At 45.0% G+C, this 21,897-nt stretch overlaps 1 protein-coding gene across 3 annotated transcripts in view; it reads left to right on the top strand.

Moving 5' to 3' along the window:
- Window positions 1-10,708: 10,708 nt before the first annotated feature.
- Window positions 10,709-21,897, top strand: part of TCERG1 (transcription elongation regulator 1) — an 86,432-nt gene continuing 75,243 nt past the window's right edge. For all 3 annotated transcript variants that reach the window (XM_040406190.1, XM_040406206.1, XM_040406197.1), the window contains exons 1-5: window positions 10,709-10,807; window positions 16,930-17,164; window positions 17,734-17,922; window positions 18,166-18,496; window positions 18,761-19,000. In XM_040406190.1, coding sequence (XP_040262124.1) covers window positions 10,758-10,807; window positions 16,930-17,164; window positions 17,734-17,922; window positions 18,166-18,496; window positions 18,761-19,000 — 1,045 coding nt within the window. In that variant the 5' untranslated portion in view covers window positions 10,709-10,757. The remainder of the gene's footprint in view (window positions 10,808-16,929; window positions 17,165-17,733; window positions 17,923-18,165; window positions 18,497-18,760; window positions 19,001-21,897) is intronic.

The raw sequence follows: 21,897 nt of genomic DNA on the forward strand, positions 1-21,897 counted from the left end.
CAAAAGGGCATGTCTCATGAAATATAGAAAACGGCAAAGAATATCAACAATAGCTATATTAGCAATTGCAATATAGTCATTTCACATACATATTGGTAACAAATAGCCAGAAAGTGGCCAACCCCTTTAAGACTGTTGTTTATTACACCAGGCTTAATAACAAACTCCGCTGGCGTACAATGAAGAGGCAATAATTCTGGTGCATAAGCCAGAAAATGAAATCTACAGCAGCAATAATTTTTTCCCGCGCATACATTGATAAATGTGTTAAATGTGGGGAGGTCCCACCTACAGCCCACCCACGTTCCATGCACTTTTTGAAAAAATGGCAAGGGTGGCGGAGAAAGGGGAAAAGCCTGAAAATTTGGAGCAAAATGAGATGTGCAACTTTTGTACGTCACAAAACTGTGGTGTACAGACATCATAAATTCCCTTCAATATCTAACAGTTGCCAATAGTCATATATATATATATATATATATATATATATATATATATATATGTTGTTTGCTTTAAAACTACATGTAGGGCCAAAACAGTCAGAACTTAATTGATGTTCCATAGTTAGGCCCCTTTCACACAGGCGAGTTTTCCGCGCGGATGCGATGCGTGAGGTGAACGCATTGCACCCGCACTGAATACCGACCCATTCACTTCTATGGGGCTGTTCACATGAGCAGTGATTTTCACGCATCACTTGTGCGTTGCGTGAAAATCGCAGCATGCTCTATATTCTGCGTTTTTCACGCAACGCAGGCCCCATAGAAGTGAATGGGGTTGCGTGAAAATCGCAAGCATCCGCAAGCAAGTGCGGATGTGGTGCGATTTTCATGCATGGTTGCTAGGTGACAGTCTATTCACTGTATTATTTTCCCTTATAACATGGTTATAAGGGAAAATAATAGCATTCTGAATACAGAATGCATAGTACAATAGCGCTGGAGGGGTTAAAAAAAAAAAACTCACCTTCTCCTCTTGTTCGCGTAGTTCCCGGTCTCTTCTTTACTTCTTTAATGATGAACATGCGTGATTTTTCTCACGCGAGTGCAAAACGCATTACAATGTTTTGCACTCGCGCAGAAAAATCCTGGGTGTTCCCGCAACGCACCCGCACATTTTTCCGCAACGCCCGTGTGAAAGAGGCCTTAGGGTACAGGTTTCTGGATGCAATTTTGGAAGCCAAAGCCAGGAGTGGATCATAAAAAGAGAGAAAGTATAAAAGACAGATATAACTACTTCTCTTTTGTGAATCACTCGTGGTTTTGGCTTCCAGAACTGCATCCAGAAACCTGCCCATGTGGCCATACCCTTACTCAGCACATCCTATAAAATTAAATGAATAGTCAATGAAGGCTGAAATGCAAAAGCAAAAAAACTATGCAAACACTGAATGTGGATTATATTCACTATAAGGTACATTTATTTACATATATCTACTGCACAAGTATGGCTTCTCATAAAGTCTCAGTCCAGGTACAGTTCTCACATGTTCTCATGCCTTGCACATGTACCATGGAGAACACCAGAAAAACTGGGTGATATGATGGGTTAATGATGACATACTGTTACCTAGCTTTCCTGTTGGTCTGCATGGCACATGTGCAAAGCCATGAGAACAATTTGGGAAAACTGAGTGTCAACCGCCTTCAAGAAATCTTCTGTAATCAGCTTCAGGCACCCTACACTCTTAGGCCTCATACACATGAACGTATGGGTTCCGTTTCCGTATTGCGGACCGCATATGCGGATCCGCAATAAACAGACACCGTTCCATGTGCATTCCGCATCACGGATGCGGACCCATTCACTTGAATGGGTCCGCAAAACCGGAGATGCGGTGCGGAACGGAAGCACGGAACCCTTCTGTGGGGTTCCGTTCCGTACTTCCATTCCGCAAAAAGATAGAACATGGCCTATCTTTTTGCGGAACGGACGAATGCAGACCCATTCAAGTTGAATGGGTCTGGATTCATCTCGGCGGCCGCACGGAGGTTGCCTGTGCATTGGGGACCGCAAACTGTGGTCCCCAATGCATGGAACGGCCCACCTACAGCCGCGTGAATGAGCCTTTACTCTCCCATCACCTGATCCTCACAGGCAGGGTTGCAACCTAGCTTCATGCAAGAGAGTGAGGGCTGAAGATGGGAAGAATGTTTAATTCTGCTGGGGACACATGCTGAGAGAAAGGAGGTGGTGCTAAAGAGCAAATAGACTGGTAAGAGTCTGCAGCGTTACCTTTGCCTGTACAGAATTTCCTGACTCTTTTCAGTGGTCAGCATCAGGAGTCAACAGGATGGTTTTGTATGTGCACTGCCACTACCAGCCCTGACCCGAAAATTACTTAATTAGAGCAGTACATAGCTGGATCCTACTTTCCCTGATATCCTATGTTACCTTATTTCATTTGATGCCTATAGGCACAAGAATAAGCCACTTTAGAGTAGGATCCCATCTATAAAAGGTCATCTTGGAGTGGTGAATGGGAACAATTACCGTATTTTGTTCAACTTAACTTCTACAACCTCATTTTCATGTATTGTAGGAAGGCGGAAGGGGCCGTCATTGATGGAAGGTATGGTTCACAGAGATTCCTGGCCTCAGTGAGATAAGAGCCGGTAGTCTTAAGTGTCAGCGGCAGCTAGTGCTGACTGACACTGTTTTTTGTTAGTATGGCTGTAAAGCCGATCCGGGCTGGCTCTTACTGGGAGTAGCCAAAGTGCTGGGTGGGTGGCTTCTCCCCATGCTCCAGGCCGGGTCTTTTTTGCCTATATAAAACCCAGCCAGCAGTCTCAGCTGGGTGTGGTTCATCCTCCTTTTGACAGAGAAGCTGGGGAGTCTCTGTGTTTTGGGACCTGTGAATTTGTGCCGTGCTAAAGGGCTGAGAGCTGCATGCCGGGAAACGGGCCCCTAAAGCCTGCTGTGGACTGCGGGTGGAAAACTGCTAACTAGGTGATGATTTTGTTCTATGGACATTGCATGGTGTGAACAAACACCAAGACTGTGAACGGTCATTTTGTTTTTCCTTATGTGTGAATAAACACCGAACTGTTTAAAGGGACACTGACAGGCCAAAACAGCATATATAGTTAGATATATGACATTACAGGTCTTATACAGTCTTTTAAAAGCATATAACTATCCCCCCTGTCCACCTTATAAAGAGCGAAATATAAAGTTTTATAACCTGCTTGTCCTGTCAGCAATCTGCCCAAGGGGCGGCGTTTCATGTGAAAATGCGCCCAGCCAGCCTTCCCAACTGCCATTCTTAAGCCCCGCCCAGCTCATCATTATTCACTTCGCTGGGCGGCGGCTAGAACTCTCCCCAGTCCCGATCCTGCGCAATTCAATCCTCCGGGCATCGTTCATGCCCAATCTTCTGCGCCTGCGCCCCGCCCCGCCGTTAGATCGCGCCTGCGTACACACACCAGCCTGCGTCTTCGAAGGCTGGTGTGGCCACCAGGACCCAGTAATTTTGATAGGGAACCCACCTAACAGATCTTCGAGTGAACGATCATAAATGTTAAGGCTCCATTCACACGTCCGCAAGTATGGTCCACATACTGGTCCGCAATTGTGCGGAACAGGTGCGGACCCATTGATTCTCTATGGGGACGGAATGGATGCGGAGAGCATTTCCGGAGCACGGCCCTGATCTTCCGGTCCACAGCTCCGCAAGAAAATAGAGCATGTCCTATTCTTGTCCGCAATTACGGACAAGAATAGCCATTTCTATGGGGGTGCCAGCCGAGTGTATTGCGGATCCGCAATGCACTACGGACGTCTGAATGGAGCCTAAAGGGAGTCTGTCACCTTATTTTCACCAATATAACTAACAACACTGCCCCATAGAAGATTGCAAATGCTTTCCAAGCATACCTATGTGTACTATGTGTCTTTATTCCATGTCCAGGAAAAGCACTTTTATTCTGCTGAAAAACAGCTCCCAAGTGTTCCTGGACACGGAATACAGACACATACTGTAGTACACACAGGGATGCTTGGAATGTGTCTGCAATCTTATGTGGTACAGTGCTCTTAGATATACTGGTGAAAAAGAGATGACAGACTCCCTTTAAAGGGGTTTTCAAAATTGATGGCCTATCCTCAAGATAACTTGGACGGGCTGGCTATAGACCGTACAGGAAAATTGAGATCTCCTCATGGCTGCCTGCTGGGTTCATAATGATCTGATGCCCTCAGGAGCATCAAGTACTTATGTATCTGGCTGGTGGCTACAGGTGTCCTCCTGAATTCAACTGTACACTGCGTGCAGAATTATTAGGCAAATGAGTATTTTGACCACATCATCCTCTTTATGCATGTTGTCTTACTCCAAGCTGTATAGGCTTGAAAGCCTACTACCAATTAAGCATATTAGGTGATGTGCATCTCTGCAATGAGAAGGGGTGTGGTCTAATGACATCAACACCCTATATTAGGTGTGCATAATTATTAGGCAACTTCCTTTCCTTTGGCAAAATGGGTCAAAAGAAGGACTTGACAGGCTCAGAAAAGTCAAAAATAGTGAGATATCTTGCAGAGGGATGCAGCACTCTTAAAATTGCAAAGCTTCTGAAGCGTGATCATCGAACAATCAAGCGTTTCATTCAAAATAGTCAACAGGGTCGCAAGAAGCGTGTGGAAAAACCAAGGCGCAAAATAACTGCCCATGAACTGAGAAAAGTCAAGCGTGCAGCTGCCAAGATGCCACTTGCCACCAGTTTGGCCATATTTCAGAGCTGCAACATCACTGGAGTGCCCAAAAGCACAAGGTGTGCAATACTCAGAGACATGGCCAAGGTAAGAAAGGCTGAAAGACGACCACCACTGAACAAGACACACAAGCTGAAACGTCAAGACTGGGCCAAGAAATATCTCAAGACTGATTTTTCTAAGGTTTTATGGACTGATGAAATGAGAGTGAGTCTTGATGGGCCAGATGGATGGGCCCGTGGCTGGATTGGTAAAGGGCAGAGAGCTCCAGTCCGACTCAGACGCCAGCAAGGTGGAGGTGGAGTACTGGTTTGGGCTGGTATCATCAAAGATGAGCTTGTGGGGCCTTTTCGGGTTGAGGATGGAGTCAAGCTCAACTCCCAGTCCTACTGACAGTTTCTGGAAGACACCTTCTTCAAGCAGTGGTACAGGAAGAAGTCTGCATCCTTCAAGAAAAACATGATTTTCATGCAGGACAATGCTCCATCACACGCGTCCAAGTACTCCACAGCGTGGCTGGCAAGAAAGGGTATAAAAGAAGAAAATCTAATGACATGGCCTCCTTGTTCACCTGATTTGAACCCCATTGAGATCCTGTGGTCCATCATCAAATGTGAGATTTACAAGGAGGGAAAACAGTACACCTCTCTGAACAGTGTCTGGGAGGCTGTTGTTGCTGCTGCACGCAATGTTGATGGTGAACAGATCAAAACACTGACAGAATCCATGGATGGCAGGCTTTTGAGTGTCCTTGCAAAGAAAGGTGGCTATATTGGTCACTGATTTGTTTTGTTTTTGAATGTCAGAAATGTATATTTGTGAATGTTGAGATGTTATATTGGTTTCACTGGTAAAAATAAATAATTGAAATGGGTATATATTTGTTTTTTGTTAAGTTGCCTAATAATTATGCACAGTAATAGTCACCTGCACACACAGATATCCCCCTAAAATAGCTAAAACTAAAAACAAACTAAAAACTACTTCCAAAAATATTTAGCTTTGATATTAATGAGTTTTTTGGGTTCATTGAGAACATGGTTGTTGTTCAATAATAAAATTAATCCTCAAAAATACAACTTGCCTAATAATTCTGCACTCCCTGTATTGTCGTCCTCAGGATGATGATACATCTGAATACTGAGTGGGGCAGCAGTGTTTTGGCACTGCCTACTTGTGTTGCCTTGCCTTCTGTCAATTTGGACCTGCCTACAACATGGGGCCACTTTAAGTTCCCAGTCCATCCCGGTCAGGATAGGTCATCAATATCTGATCAGTGGCGGTCCAACTCCTTGTAACCTTCCGATCAGCTGCTTGAAGAACACCAGAGCACCGTGGCTTCTTTTTAGGCCAGTGATGTCAAGTTCATTGGTCACATGGCCTCTCTGCAGCTCAGTCCCATTCAAATAAATTATTCTAGGCTGCAATACCAAGCATAGCCGCTATACAATGTACAGTACTATACTTAGTAAGCTGTGAGGAGGCTGTAGCTCTCACCGGAGTGCAGCAACCTCTTCAAAACAGCAGATCGGCATGGATGTTGGCCGACCCATTCTGAAGACACCTTCAACATCCAACTCAGGGAAACCCCTATAATTCTGTGAAAATCCCTTTTAAATAAGGTTCATAAACCTATTTCTTTCCTAGACACTTAACATCAACGGTCTCTGGCAAGAAAAAAGCTTTATTTGAACATATTTCCTGGAAATACTGGGAGTATACTATGAGTCCATAAATACATATCTTCATGCTCGCTTTGTATTATGATTTGTTCTAGTCAATATACTGTGAGCCTAATAGAAGAATGTCTCTTTATCTTCTGCTGTACTTAGAAGCATTAGTGATCCCAGAGGCACAGGCATGATTGCTAGAGGCACTATGAAAGAGTCCATGCTTCCAAATGTCACAGTAATGAGCTCTTGCAAATGCACTTGCTGGCACAGGCTGCACATATCCTGGCTGGATTCCCCTCTACTCTCTATAACAGAAGCTGACACCACTTGGTAAGTAGCACTAGCTGTCTGAACAACATAGACCTCTCTTATCTCCTGGCCTTCAGAGGAAGAGCTGGGTGTCATCACATACCACAGATGTAGTCATCTGACCTGCTACGTAGGGTGTCCCATTATATTTGTCACATCCTATAATTTTCTTCTAACGTTGTAGATCCCATCTGAAAACAGTCGTAACTAGGAAGCTAAAAAGAAGTGCATGGCTTCTCCGTATGAAACTACAGCTGTCTATGCCTATTGACGTGTTCAGGGGTCCATGGGGCTCCCAGGCTTCTTAGCAATGTGCCGTCACATCCTATAATGGGAGCACAGTACAGATCCACATGCATGGCTGCAATAACTCTTCTTTGCTCTACATCTCCTCTGTGTGGGGGTGTTAGGAAAACTCCTCATGTCAGGCTAAAAGGCATGTTTCAACTTCACAGCAAATAGTTCAGAGTTAATGGCAGGCACTACACATACCAGCATGCCTGTATTGCCCAGTGGTATAGGCAAGTGTAGAGGAATCTAGTTATTGCTTCTCCTCTTCTCTCTGTACTGTACTTGGCTATGCTCCACCTGCCTCTCAATCAGACTTGGGAAGTCGGTCCCATTCTCAGTGTTGGTCAGACACCCACCGATCAGTTAGTTATCCTGTGGATAGGGGAATAACTTCAAAATGTGACACAACCCCTAAGCTTAGGATAGTCTCACACAGGTGGCAAAGCTATCCGGCAGGCTTTTCCAGAGCACTGGCAGATTCTGTTGACTATAATGGATCCGGCAGGGATTCGGTTAGTTTACAGCATGCGAGCACTAGTTTTTGTCTGGCTGAAACCCGGAAAAATGGCCAGATCCTATTATAGTCAATATAGGCAGTACCCGGCTAGGCTGGATACCGTGAACTCTGCAGGCTGCTCCTCTGCCGAACCAGCCTGCTGGATGGCTTTACTGCTATTGAACTGCTGAAAATAGCCGAGCACTGGCTAAGCTACTTTCCTTAGTCCCCTAGTGGTGAATAAGGAGGTGCCTGTGCATGCGCGGTGTCCTCTCTACTCACTGCTATGAGTGCGCTTAGCTACTTTAAGGAGTCCCACAGCATTGATGGGGAGGACACTTTGCAGCGTGTCATGCTCTTCATTCACTGCCAGGCCTCATTCTTGAGACAAGAGTGGGTCCCGGAGGTGACACAGCAAGTATCGGGCATTTATGGCATATCCTACTGACATGCCATAAATGCCCAGATGGGACAACCCCTTTTATTGTTTCCTAAGGCCTCATGTACATGACCTTATTATGGCTATCACATTTATTATGTAAAGAGTCATAATAGGGACTATTTCATACTCATACTGTATACCGTATGTCCATGCCAATGTGCATGAGACAGACGCGTAATTATGAGGGTCCCCACATACATAAATATGGCTGTTATGGTGGCGGTCTGTGCCCACCACCACTCTACTACTCCCATTGTTCATGGCTGCTTCTCTGCTCACCTGATCCTGTGTCCCGGCAGCTTGGACACACCAGCGATCCCTTCCTGCTACCTGGTGGGCCTGGCCGCCAAAGTCATGCCGCTGGCGTTCCTCTTCTCCACAGAAACTAGGTTTAACTCTACTGTGCTGTAGGGCACATCCTAATTTTCCCCAGCCAATGGCTGGCCACAGTAGGGGTACTCAAGGCGTCTTCCTCTTGTGGGAAGGTGCCTGAGGATTAGGGTCTATTATGCTAGGTTATTGCAAAGGTGTGCTAATTACATTTGTCTGCTTGGTTACAGGTTTCTGCTTGTTTCTTGGATTTGAGCTTCACTGCCTGACCTCACTTCTGCCTGTTTCCTGGATTTGATCCTCCACTGTCTGACCTCATCTCTGCCTATTTCCTGGATTTGACCCTTCGCTGCAGGACCTGACCATTGCCTGATCTCTTTTCTGACCGTGTGCTGCGCACTCTGTCCTCGGACTGTTTATTGGATTACACAAACTCTGCCTGCCTTGGCCTGTCCCTAACTATGGTTTTGTTAGATCCATTGGTGCTCCACACAAGTGTCTCTTGGGCCCTGTAGGTCAACAGTCACTTGAACAGGGACTACTCCAAGGGGTAGCAGCCTGGTGGTTCCCCTGCTGCTGAATCCAGATCCCTGTACAGGGATTAAAGGGTGAAGACTAGGGGGCCAGTTAGAAAACACCCTTGGAAATTGCACACAGTGGGTCTGCATCCGCTTCGTAACACTGGCTTTGGTGATTTTTCCCAGTAAAAAATTCAGATTATTGCAGGCATGTTTTTTGCCACCTGTGGTATTTTTTTTTTTTTACTAATCCTATAAATTGCATAATTTAGACAGGCTGTGTAGCTCTGCACCAGATATTATCTCAGTGGCTCAGGCTGGATGATAAATGTGACGCAGGGATAGACACTTTTTTATGTCACTTTAAAATGCTTAAATATGACTTTATTATAAATATATTCCTAAATACCTTTCATTAGTTATAATGGCTTGTTTTGTCTAGGGAGCAATCAATAGGAAAAAATAAAATGGGTGCCTTCCTATTAGTACACACAAACCCTGTCCTAATAACACAGGAGGACAAGTTATTTCAGAGCAGTGAGCCAAAGAGCTGCTGCATCTGCTTCTATGATCTTGAATACAGTTTAATATGATCTTCAGCTAAATCTCTGTAGGAATGGAGCTCATGAGGAGGCATGAAGTTCAGAGAGGAGGTGGGGATGTAGGAATGAGCAGCAGCACTTGTGTGCAGCCTCCATTACCACAGCCTGTCCGGCGTCTGTACTTCATGTCTCCTCATGAACTCTATTCCCACAGAGATTCAGTTAAAGTTCTTATAATCTGTATTCTGGATCATAATCCCTAACAAGTAGTAGAGGAGGATGACGCAGCTCTTTAGCTCAGTGTTGTGAAGTAATTTGTCCTGCTGTGTGATTAGGACAGGTTTTGTGTATACTAATAGGACGGCAGCCATTTTGTTTCTCATAATGATTGCTCCCTAGACAAAACGAGCCATTATAAATAATGAAAGGTATTGGGGAATATATTTACAATAAATTTTTAAGTATTTTCATTTTCTAACTTCCTGGAGAACCCCTTTAAGGAACAATTTTCCGTCAGAATTGTGGCACAAAATGGCCCATCTTAGCTCCACCCCTTTTGAAGCAAGCAGCAGACACATATACATCTTGACTATGTGATTCCCACTAGCATTTTCTTAATGTCATTTTCCCCTATTGAGGAGATGTCAAAATGCCTAAAAAAAAAACTACAAAAACCTTCACCAATAAAGGCCAGAAACGTCACTTAAAGGGGTATTCTGGTAGTTAGAAGTTATCCTTTATCCACAGGATAGGGGATAACTATGAGATTAGGGGGGGTCCTACCGCTGGGATCCCTACAGATCACAAGAACGGGGGTCTCGGGAGCTGTATGGAATACGTCTTCAATTCCCAAAAATGTCAGCAACCAAAAAATAATAATATCTTGCGTCTTTTGCGCTTCATATTTCCCATAGACCTTCATCTGGAGCTGACGTTTTACTACAAGAAAGATGTAAAAACTGCTAGTGCAAAAAAAATGCAAAAAAATGTTTCAAAGCACCTTGCGTTTGCAGCGGAAAGTGATAAAATATATAGATACATATTTGTGTCACACTCAGTGCACATCTAATACTTTTGGTGCATTTGCTGTTTAGAAATAATTACCAATTTACTAACAATTTAAATTCGCTGGCCCACACACGCCTTTCCTAACGCCCGCACTGTATCACCTCACAGAAAGCAAATATCCAAAAGAAAGGACTAAAGTAATGTGTGGTTCTGCGCATGCTCCACGCAGTCGCCAGCAGAGGGCGCTAGAATGCGCGCTCATGGCCATCCCACAATGCCTATCCTGTCTTTCCTCTCCCGGAAATTGTCGGTCGCTCCAACCCGGAACCTCAAAGTGATTGACGTCTCCGTCAGCCAATGGCTGTGAGCCTTTCTCAGTCAGGTGGTTTGCTGTATGTGGGTGGAGAACTTGTGAGGTTGTCGGTTGTTCCTGTAATGGCGGAACGCGGGGACTCCGATGCCGAGCGATACAATAACGACATTAGGTATAGAGGCCTGGGCTGTGAGAGAGATGTGGCTGCTGCGTGTGGTGTTTAGAGCGGGGACAGTATGGAGGGGGACGTTGTATTGGGACGTGCAGCAGGGAATGTCGCCCGCGCTGCACATGTGTTACAGGAAATATCTGTACCTGGGGGCTGGGAGTCAACTGACCTGGACACGGAGCCCCTAGTCCCTGGCAGGCTGCTGCATAGTAGCCACTCTGTGCATTGCACAGTAGGGGGTGCTACATCAGGCTTGTGTAATGGCTGGCCGAAGTAAAGCAAGCAGTTTTATGTCATTGGCAGCAGGTGTGAACTGAGCCATAGACGATAGGATGCCCGTCACATCCGGAATCCCAGGCTGATCATTTATACTTGGCCTAGTTCACATCACTGCTGGGTGTTCACGCTCTGCTAGAGGAGCGGTGGAAGTGCAGGACAGACCGCATTGACTACAATGGAGTCCATTCAGTTTCTGTTCGGAATCCTGTTTTTTTTTTTTTTTTTTACTGGATGAAAAAATCTTTCTCATCTGGTCTTTTTGACGTGATCTGCAACGAAGACCCTGAAGGGAGCCACCAATGCAGATGTGAACATGTCCTTAAAGGGGTGTTTGGCATATTTACCGAATACGCTTATAAGTGTGGCCGTCCCCTATGGGACCCGCTCCAGAACAGGCCCCGGTCTTGCCTGCTGGGAATGGAGAGGTGGACATGCATGCACGGTTCTCTCCATTCATTTTACTTGCACTTCTGACATTTTTTGATGTAGTTCCAGTGACCAGAAATGTAGAGATCCAGTGGTAAGATGATTAGTCACTGCAGGAGCAGCGGATGTCTGTGAAATAAAGCACATCCATGGAAAATTTCCATTGGTTTGACTGCGTATACCTTTCTAAATATCACTGATGTCAGAATGTGGTGGCGGGACAACGACGCTGCCATGGCAGCTGTACAGAGATGAGTGGCAGTACAGGGGTGATGCCATGGTGGCTGCACAGAGATGAGTGGCAGTACAGGGACACTGCCATGGCGGCTGCACAGAGATGAGTGGCAGTACAGGGACACTGCCATGGCGGCTGCACAGAGGTGAGTGGCAGCAGAGGGACACTGCCATGGCGGCTGCACAGAGGTGAGTGGCAGCAGAGGGACACTGCCATGGCGCCTGCTCAGAGGTGAGTGGCAGCAGAGGGACACTGCCATGGCGGCTGCACAGAGGTGAGTGGCAGCACAGGGGCGATGCCATGGCGGCTGCACAGAGATGAGTGGCAGTACAGGGACACTGCTCATTGCCACCTGTCCAAATTTCCTTCATAGGAAGCTCATGGTCCTGTGCCCTGCTCTCCGTATGAAACTGAGCCAGATGGCTTTACATTGTCTTCTCATTTTGGGCACAATCTGTACATACACTGTACATACACTTGCATCCTTGTATTAGTGACATACATCTTCAGCCCAGGCTATGAATATTTATTTGTAGTTGCTAATGATGAAAAATTTGTACTTTTGTTGAAAAATTGTTGGATTTCTGTAACGACTTTTCCTGTGACAACTCCTCAAAATAATGGAGCAGATTTCCTAATCCTATCTGATCAATGGCCTGTGTTGGCTCACCTGACCCGGCTCCCTGCATCCTAGTGATTTATGATGCACTGAAGATGGGTCTATTGTACTGTGCTTACATCATGATGTACGGTCAGACAGGAACTCATTGCTTCAGAAATCACTAGGATGCAGTGTGTTTGGGTCAGGTGAGCCAGCGTTGGTGCAGCTGACATGCGGACTGATTCTGGGACTGTGCACAGTCGTAAGCATGAGCCATAAAGCAGCTAGGTTTAGCACAGCAGCTAATGCTGGATGAGAAATGTGGTTTCTTTCTAGAAAGTTTTATATAACTTTACATCATCTTCACCACAATTTTGTAACTCCCCTCTGAGTCACACCCCCTTGTCACGTGAGGCGCAAAAAGTCTCTAAACACATGTGTTTTTTTTATTTTATTTTTTTAGTTGCAAATTGAGACAGAATTATTAGCTTAGTCAGTGTCCTAAAGTGTCTGCAAAAGGTGCCTCACACACTGCGGTGTAAAGTCATTGTAATAGGAAGCTCAAACTCTGCAATTATTGCACTATTTAGAGGATTTATCCAGTACCCATATTACCTATGCAGAAAGTAACTTCCCTTGGGCCTAGTTCACATGTTTCTTTAGCAATTATTGCACATTTTGTCTACTCCAGGTTGTTACTTACAAATACTGACTGTGTGAAGGAGGCCTATTGTTACGTGCCGGGGGTCCAAGGCAGACCTCCGGGACTTAATACAAGGAGGTCACAGGCAAACAGACATGACGGAAAAGCAGGTAAACAGAAGTGGTAACTATACCATTGGACCAAGAGTACCGGAGGACCACAGCAACACCCGGAAGGCGGAGCCAGTGCTTAGTGCCAGCCCGTACTTCACAGAGCCCCAGATGGTGGGGATGACTGGGCCGAGGGCTCACTGGTCGCACCTCCAGGAAGGTCCCGGAATGCTTGGCCCCTACCTGCCAGGAACTGGCTGGTGAAACCTCCAGCGGGACAGGCAAACAGAACCAGAGGTACACACAGGTTAGCGATTTCCCCCCTCCGGGGAAGCCAGGAACCCCCTTCTGGAGCAGACCTAAAACAAACATACAGGGCAGGAACAGATAACAGATGCAGTTACACACTGCTAGGCGCTCAGATGCAGATACGCTCTGCTAGGCGAAAACAGGGAACATATAACATAATACATATGATAGGCAAGTACAGAGCAGAACATGGCAAAGAACATAACAGGACAGGAACCAGAGCACAGACACTAGATGCAAAACCAGCCGACACCACGAAGAAGGGTAGATGGAAAAATCCCCAGGAACAGAAGCGAGGTGCAGCCAGAGACAGGACTCAGGACAGACTGACCAAGACTGACCCCAGAACCGCAGCTCACAGGTCTATATAGCTGGGTAACGAGGCACCTGGGAAGACACAGACAGGGGGAGTGTTAACCCCATCAGAACCGGATTAAAGATACACAGGCGAATACAGGGACGGGCGTAGCCCCTGGCAACCAGCTTACACGGATACAGAACAGGGCGTTGCCCTTGGTAACCATCATAAATTGATACAGAACTGGGCGTTGCCTTTGGCAATCAGCAGCAAGGAACCTGAATACAGGAGCAGAAATACAGATACAGTCAAAAAAGGGGTACACACGTACACGAGCAGAGAACACCCTAGACACCGCAGCCAAAAGCAACCAGCCTGCATGGAATTACCCCCAGCCAGTACCCAAAAGGCGTGCAGCCAGCCTGCACGGCAACACACGTCACGGTGAACCGCACCGTGACACCTATCGCCATAACGTTAGAAACCTCCTGCCTGACATTCTATGCACTGTGTGTTGTGACAACCATCATAGTAGAGTTGTTGCGATACCAAATTTTTGATTTCATTTCCATACCATAAAAAAGTATTGCGATACTCGATACCACGCGGAAAAAATAAAACACCAAAAAAGCTGCGTGCATTCTGCTTTTTAAAAAATGGCGAATTGCACAGTTTTAATTTTTTTTCTGTTCCGACGTTCACCGCATAGATTTTTTAATATTTGAATAGTTTGGTCTTTTCGGACGTGGCGATGAGATTTATTTATTTATTGTTTTATATATTTTATATGTAAAATTGGGAAAGGGGGTGATTTATACTTAATATTTTGATGTTTTAAAAAAAAAAATATATATATTTTTTTTAAAACTTTTTATTTAATAACTATTTCCCCCCCTTAGGGGCTAGAACCTGGGATCTTTACATCCCTTGTCCTATTCACCCTGATATTAGGGTGAATGGGACTTCACAGTCTCCCTGCTGCCCTGTGCATAGTACACACAGCACCAGGGGTTACCATGGACGGCTTCAGTAACCGATCAGAGCCCCAGGATTATACTGCTGGGGCTCCGATCACAAGCTGCCACTGCTACCGATGAGGAGGAGGGGAGGGGACTCTGTGGCCACTGCCACAGTGCCACAAATGATTTTAATACTGGGGGGGTTGAGGGGGGGGGGTGGGCACACTGCGCCACCAATTATTTTAATACTGGGGGGGTTGAGGGGGGGTGGGCACACTGCGCCACCAATTATTTTAATACTGGGGGGGTTGAGGGGGGGTGGGCACACTGCGCCACCAATTATTTTAATACTAGGGGGGTGGGCGCACTGCGCCACCAATGATAATTAACCTTTTAATACAGGAGGCGGGTGCCGGCAGCAGATCAGTGGCAGTTAACCCCTCAGGTGCCGCACCTGAGGGGTTGACTGCCGCTGATCGCAGTTCCCTGTCAGAGGCAGGGTGCCGGCTATGTGATTCTCCTGTATTAAAAGTTAAAGACGACCTTTCATGGGTCGGGACTTTAAGTAGCAGGCTACATAGAGCGGCGCCCAGGGATCTCCCTGCACTTTTATTCCTGGGCGGCGCTCTGTTCACCTGCTGTGGCCCAGTTACCGTCTCCTGCTCCGTATGGGGAGGAGACATCAGCTTCTGTCCTGAGCGTTCCTTCTCCCTGGCTGTGACGTTCTGCGCTGCAATTGGACAGGGCTACAGCCAGGGAGAAGGAACGCGCAGAAGAGAAGCTGATGTCTCCTCCCCATTGCTCCAATAGTAGTAATTCGCATACGGAGCAGGAGACGGTAATGGGGGCACAGCAGGCGAACGGAGCGGCGCCCAGGAATAATAGTAAGTGCAGTGAGATCCCTAGGCGCCGCTTTATGTAGCCTGCTAACTTAAAGTCCTGCCCCTCTCTCCTCATTGGTGGCAGCGGCACAGGGGGAGGGAGACACTGCTTCCTTCTCCCCTGTGCTGCTGAGGGAACATGAGCGCGCTGACCGCAGTGCGCTTCATGTTCTGTGATGCTAGGCTGCGCAGCCCAGTATCGAAAAAATGGAAATCCCGGAATTGTATCGATACCGGGACAAAAGTATCAATTGGGTATCGAAATTTCGATACCTGCAACCACTCTACATTATAGACAGCATTAAAGGGGTTGGTTGTCTAACATCCAATATCGTTCAAGAAGTCGGCTGGACAGTGTTCAAAACCACCGCAAAGAAAAGCCTTTTCAGTGCCCATGTTACAACAGAGCTTCTCCGCTCACTGCCAGTTGGTTAGTGATGACATGGACACTGCCGACCATTTAGTGGCCTCAGCAGTGGCGGGTCCACTAGTGGTACATGATTGCTGAGGAATGGGAATATGGTTTTATTCTGATTTTCAGCAAATTGTGCTACAGGATCTCTTCTGTGGGATCGCCTTCACTTCACACATGCTTTATTTAGTCTTGGACACCCATGTCCCTGCCGCTGGTTCATTGGACCACTTTTGGTAGGTGCTAACCACTGCATACTGGGAAAACCTGCCGAGAGCTGCCATATTAGAGATGCTCTGACCCAGTTATCTACGTGTCGCAGTTTGTCCCTTGACTGTCACTCAGTTCCTTGCCCTTTTTCCTGCTTCCAACACATCAGCTTCAAAAAGTGAGTGATACACACACACAGCACTCGACAAGTTCCATTGTCTGAATCAATAGTATTCGCTTTACCTGAGGTTTTAACGCAGTGGTTTTAACGCAGGGCTTCATCGTAAAGATAAAAAGTAATCAACTGGTCACCTTGGGCTCTTATTCTTAAAAATGTAGATATATTTGGTCACCATATTAAATCTTCGTTACTTTACAAGAAATAAAAGCATTTAAAAAGGACAATGTTGACAGAGCCACATCAAAGAATTCACCAGATGTTGGCAGTAACGGGTGTCAGCAGTTACACTGGATGTTGGCAGTGACGGGTGTCGGCACTTACACTGGATGTTGGCAGTGACGGGTGTCGGCACTTACACTGGATGTTGGCAGTGACGGGTGTCGGCACTTACACTGGATGTTGGCAGTGACGGGTGTCGGCACTTACACTGGACTGTGGACTAAATGCTTATCCGTGTAGAAGTGCTCCAGGCTTAAAAATGTTGGGGCCTTTGTAAAAACTTAGAAACCAAATCACCTAAAGAATATTAAATATCTGTTGGATACTGAATGAATGGTCTCTTGATATTTTTTTGTTTCCAGGATGGCACAGCAGCAGCAACAGCCTGCGTTACGGTTTCGTGGCCCTACGCCACCGCCAGCTGCTGTTTTGAGGGGTCCTCCTCCGCTTTTGCGCCCCCCTCCTCCTTTTGGCATGATGCGAGGGCCTCCACCACCTCCACGTCCCCCATTTGGGAGACCTCCCTTTGACCCAAGTATGCCACCAATCCCACCACCGAGTGGTATTCCTCCTCCGATGGGTCCTCCCCATCTTCAGGTAAAAATTTTACTTAAATTCCATTTTTCTCATGGCAAATGCATTTCAAGATGATGAAATCAGTTTCTTGCGTTAATTCCATTTTATCATCAGCTGCCTTTGGTTATGCAGGTAGGCTTTTTAATTACTACTCATATGGCACCACGATTTTACAGTTCTTAATTTACACAATAAGTTATTTTGCCTTAAGCTGTCTATACATATTTAATAGCCGCCAGCTATCTCTCCCGACCCCCTCCTGGCTTCCCCATCCACACACAAAAAGCTGATGGCTTATTTCCCAGGAGAACAAAAGGATCGGGTGAAAATATTCATTTGTCAGGACGGTTGGCCAAACCCGACACTCTAGGATAATGAGTATGTGCAACTTAAGTCTCACTTAGGTATCTATAGTCCCTTTTATAAGTTTATGTTCTTCAGTGTGTGAGCAAACCCATACAAACAGGTAGGAAGCATCCAAATCATGTTGGACTTGTCCACACAGCACTAGAATTAGCTTTGAGCAGACTGAACAGTTATTTTTTTTTTTTTTTTACTATTTTGTAACGTTTTCTGTTTCTGTTACCCAGCGACCTCCCTTCATGCCCCCACATATTGGAAGTATGCCACCTCCTGGAATGCTTTTCCCACCTGGAATGCCTCCGGTGTCTTCTCCTGCTACTGTATCTAATCCCAGTCCAAACACTGCTCCTACACAAGCTCCAACTTTGCCTCCAAATGAGGAAATCTGGGTGGAGAACAAGACCCCAGATGGAAAGGTGAGTAGACTACGTACAACATATAAGTACCATGACTGGTGAGAACCACGTTTCCATTTCAATTTAGAGTAAAGCAGAGAAGCTATAGGTATCTGTTAGGGTCAATATGCCTTATACAGTTATCTTTACAGAAAGTCTGTTTGTAATCGCTTCATTACATCCTATTTCTTAGCACAGTGCTAAATTTATTTTACATCCTCATATTCTGTGTGTTGCTTGTATTTATCATTCTTATTTTTTTAGGCCTATTTCTACAATGCTCGTACCCGTGAATCTTCATGGACTAAGCCCGATGGTGTGAAAGTCATCCAGCAGTCGGAACTGACTCCAATGATGACATCTCAAGTACAGACCCAAGCGCAAGTAGTCCAGGCACAAGTGGCTCAGGCTCAAGCAGCACAAGTTCAGGGACAAGGCCAAGTGCAGACCCAGGCAACTAATGCACAGGTCATTTCAGGTGCCTCTCCAACTACAAGTAGTTCAACCTTAATGGTATCTTCATCCGCAACTTCATCTAGTCAGTCTTCTACAACGAGTACTAGCACATCAACATCTGTCTCACAGGTTGTGCCTAGTAAGTATGACTTGCTTTTACCTACACCTGCAGGACTTCATTTTCTTTACAATTTAAATAGGATCTGGCACCCGAATTCAAACCCCATACATTATTAAACTGGTGTGCCTACTTTTGAAAATCGATTATAGAATGGCTGTATAATCAGTTTGTTACGTTTTTCTGCTTTATATTATAATGAACATTTTGAGTCAAAGATGCATATGATGTACACATGTGAAAAGCCAACACTTATTCAGCATATATGGTTTTTCTTTTATATAGGTTCATCTGCTCCAGATCAGTCCCCAAGTATTACTGTGACTACAACATCTCCAGTCAGTGTTGCGGTTTCTCTGTCCACAGTCTCTTCAGTTCAGACTCTTTCTCAACAATTATCACAGACTTTGCCACCAACTCTTTCTCATGCTTTGCAACAGCCCACGGCAGCCATTCCAGCTTTCCCTCCCGTGATGGTACCACCATTTCGTGTCCCCCTTCCTGGCATGCCCATACCGCTACCAGGTAATGGATGAGTAAATTGGTTTTACATTTTACTTGGCGTACACTAGTTGTATTCTTTAGTGCACAGATCATAATCTGCTTTGACAACTATTTTCATTTCAAAAGTCCCATTTATATCTGACTTATGGAAAAAAGTCAAGGGCTTTCTCTCCATATGTAGTGTAATGGTGCAAATAGAAAAAGAGGTACCAGTATGTCCAGGTTCCCTTACAATCAAGTTCTAGTCTAGGACTAAAAGGCAAAGTTTTCTCGCGTCATTCCGCAGTGTTAGGTGCATAAAGTTTAATAAGAAGGATGAGCTGATCTGCCCACAGTACTTTCCAAAAAGTGTAATGGGTACGGAGTATTCGATCCGTGAAGTGATGGAGCATGCAGTAGCTGGAATGATTGTGCTTTTAAACCTAATAAAAAGGGAAGGTTGATAAATTTATGACGCTAGTGAAGTTAGTTCTAGTTAAACTTTGACGTTAGCGTCAAGCCTGATAGGGCGAGGAACAGAAGTGAGAAAATAAATGCTGTCTAGGATATATCCTGTAGCAGAGGATTGTCAAAGGCTGAGAGGGCACCGTGAACATATCAATTGTGAAGTCACTTGGTAACTTGAAATGGTCACTGACGTGATGTCACTTTGCATAAATCAGTAGTACAAGTGAATACAAGAAATGTTGTGATATGGCTTTTGGGAGAAAATTCATCTTTCTCCACTTATGAGGCTCTTTAAATTCCCCCAACTAACATTCAGGATGCCTGGAATCGTTTTGGTTTAACTATTGGATTGGGTTAGGTCTACCTACAAAGCTGATAGTAGATTATAGTATATAATGCTGTTTTGTTAGAAGATCAGCTGTGAGAACTTGAAAGGTTTTTTAAAAGAGAAAGGCAGGAGGAGCTGAGCGGATTGATATGTAGTTTTGTGGCAAAAGATTCAGTAAAACGTGTAAATTATACATTTAAACCTCTGAATGCAGACTTTGAAGTACCGGTAGCTGTTTGGCAGTGTCGGCTGTATTTGGTTTCAATAATGTCTGATCATTTCTGTTAGGCCAGGTTCACATCACCATTATTTTTCCATTCTTCTGATCCGTTAGAAGAACAGAAAAATAAGGGGAAAAAATCCGACCCTATGCATCAGTTAAGTAACAGTAGGCATCCGTTTAAGCCGTTTTTGTCTGAGATCCGTTTTTTAGACGGAAAAAAGGACTGCATAACTGATGCACAGGATTCCGATTTTTTTTTTTTTTTTTTTAACAGGATCTTGTTTTCTCTGTTCTGATGGATCAGAAAAAATAAGTGATGTGAACTCTCCCTTAGCAAGGTTTAACTACAGTATACCAGATGAAAACCAGTAAGTAAATTTGATGTAGCCACTTGCATTAATCTTAAATTGTAGGTACAAATGAAAGATTGAGGCAGCAGGAAAGTACAGTAGTTCAGGACAGGGTTGTGTGGATATGGAGGGGTAGCAGGTCATGTTAGGGATTGTGCCTGAGTAAGAAGCAGATCCGATGGCATAAAATCAAGTTTATACAGTAGCTTTTAACTCTAGCAATTACAAGTTTTCTGGAAAGCCTAACTGTGAATTGTAGTACCTAAAAACAACTGCAGATGGCAGAGTTGTAGAGATGGTACTTTAATCTTGTCCAGCATACTATGGAGCTTTGTGTGTGCGTACTCCATTGAGTTGAGCGGAAACTTTGCAGAGGCATGAGTGAATAAAAAAAGCCCACTTTTTTTACTTGTACAGGAGTGCTGCCTCTTGTTTCGGTTTTTTGAATCTTTTTGAGGGATGGCACCTGGTAAAACTTTTTGGGGAATTGCTACATTATATAATATTATTTTATTTATATATTTTACATACACAGCTAGAATGGCTTAGATGGCGGGCAATATGCCGACACAACCATCCTGCATTTCTTAGTCCAGTGACTCATCAACTGGGCAAAATGCCTTCCAAGAGGTACATTACTCAAAAGTAGCCTCTGAGAGCATTTTTATAGGGCAGCGGGGAAAGCATTTCTATGCCCTCTTGTGGAAAGACCCAGTTTCTACTTAGACCACAGCTGTAATCATATATATATATGCCGGAGACATAACTGGTTGCGTTGTTTTTTTTTTTTTATTCTCAGTGTGTGTTTGTCTATGTATTACACCCTCTTTGAATTTTTACTAATCCTGAAGGTCTTAAAGAGGACCTTTCACTAGATTAAAAAATCTAAACTAAGTATACAGACATGTAGAGCGGCGCCCAGGGATCCCCTGCACTTACTATTATCCCTGGGCGCCGCTCCGTTGCCCGGTATAGCCTCCGGTATCTTCACATGTTAGGCTCCACCCAGTGGAACCTGCCGGCGTCTCCTTCTCCCATGCTGTAGCGCTGACCAATCACAGCGCTCAGCTCATAGCCTGAGAGTTTTTTTTTTTCCTCTCAGGCTATGAGCTGAGTGCTGGGAGATCCCTGGGCGCCGCTCTACATGCCTGTATAGTTAGTTTAGATTTTTTAATCTAGTGAAAGGTCCTCTTTAAAGAGGGCCTGTCACCACAAAATGCAATGCAATCTGACAGCACCATGTTTAGAGTAGGAGAAGCTGAGCAGCTTGATATATTTTTGGAGGAAAAGATTGTTATTTGTACATTTATACCTTTTGCTGTTTCCACTTTCTGTGAATACATATTGGTACAGGGAGGATGTGTTATCAGGGTCTGACAGCTATATCTTATGCACACTTATACACACAATGCTATCAATAACTGATAACACCTCCTCCCTGTACCGATAGCAATTCACAGGGCTGCAAAAAAAAAAAAAAAATATATAAATATATAAATTACAGGTTTTACTGAATCTTTTCCCACATAAATATATATATCGATCTGCTCAGCTCCTTCTGCTTTACAAC

Source organism: Bufo bufo, chromosome 1 (genome assembly GCF_905171765.1).
Source record: "Bufo bufo chromosome 1, aBufBuf1.1, whole genome shotgun sequence".
NCBI classification, from domain to species: domain Eukaryota; kingdom Metazoa; phylum Chordata; class Amphibia; order Anura; family Bufonidae; genus Bufo; species Bufo bufo.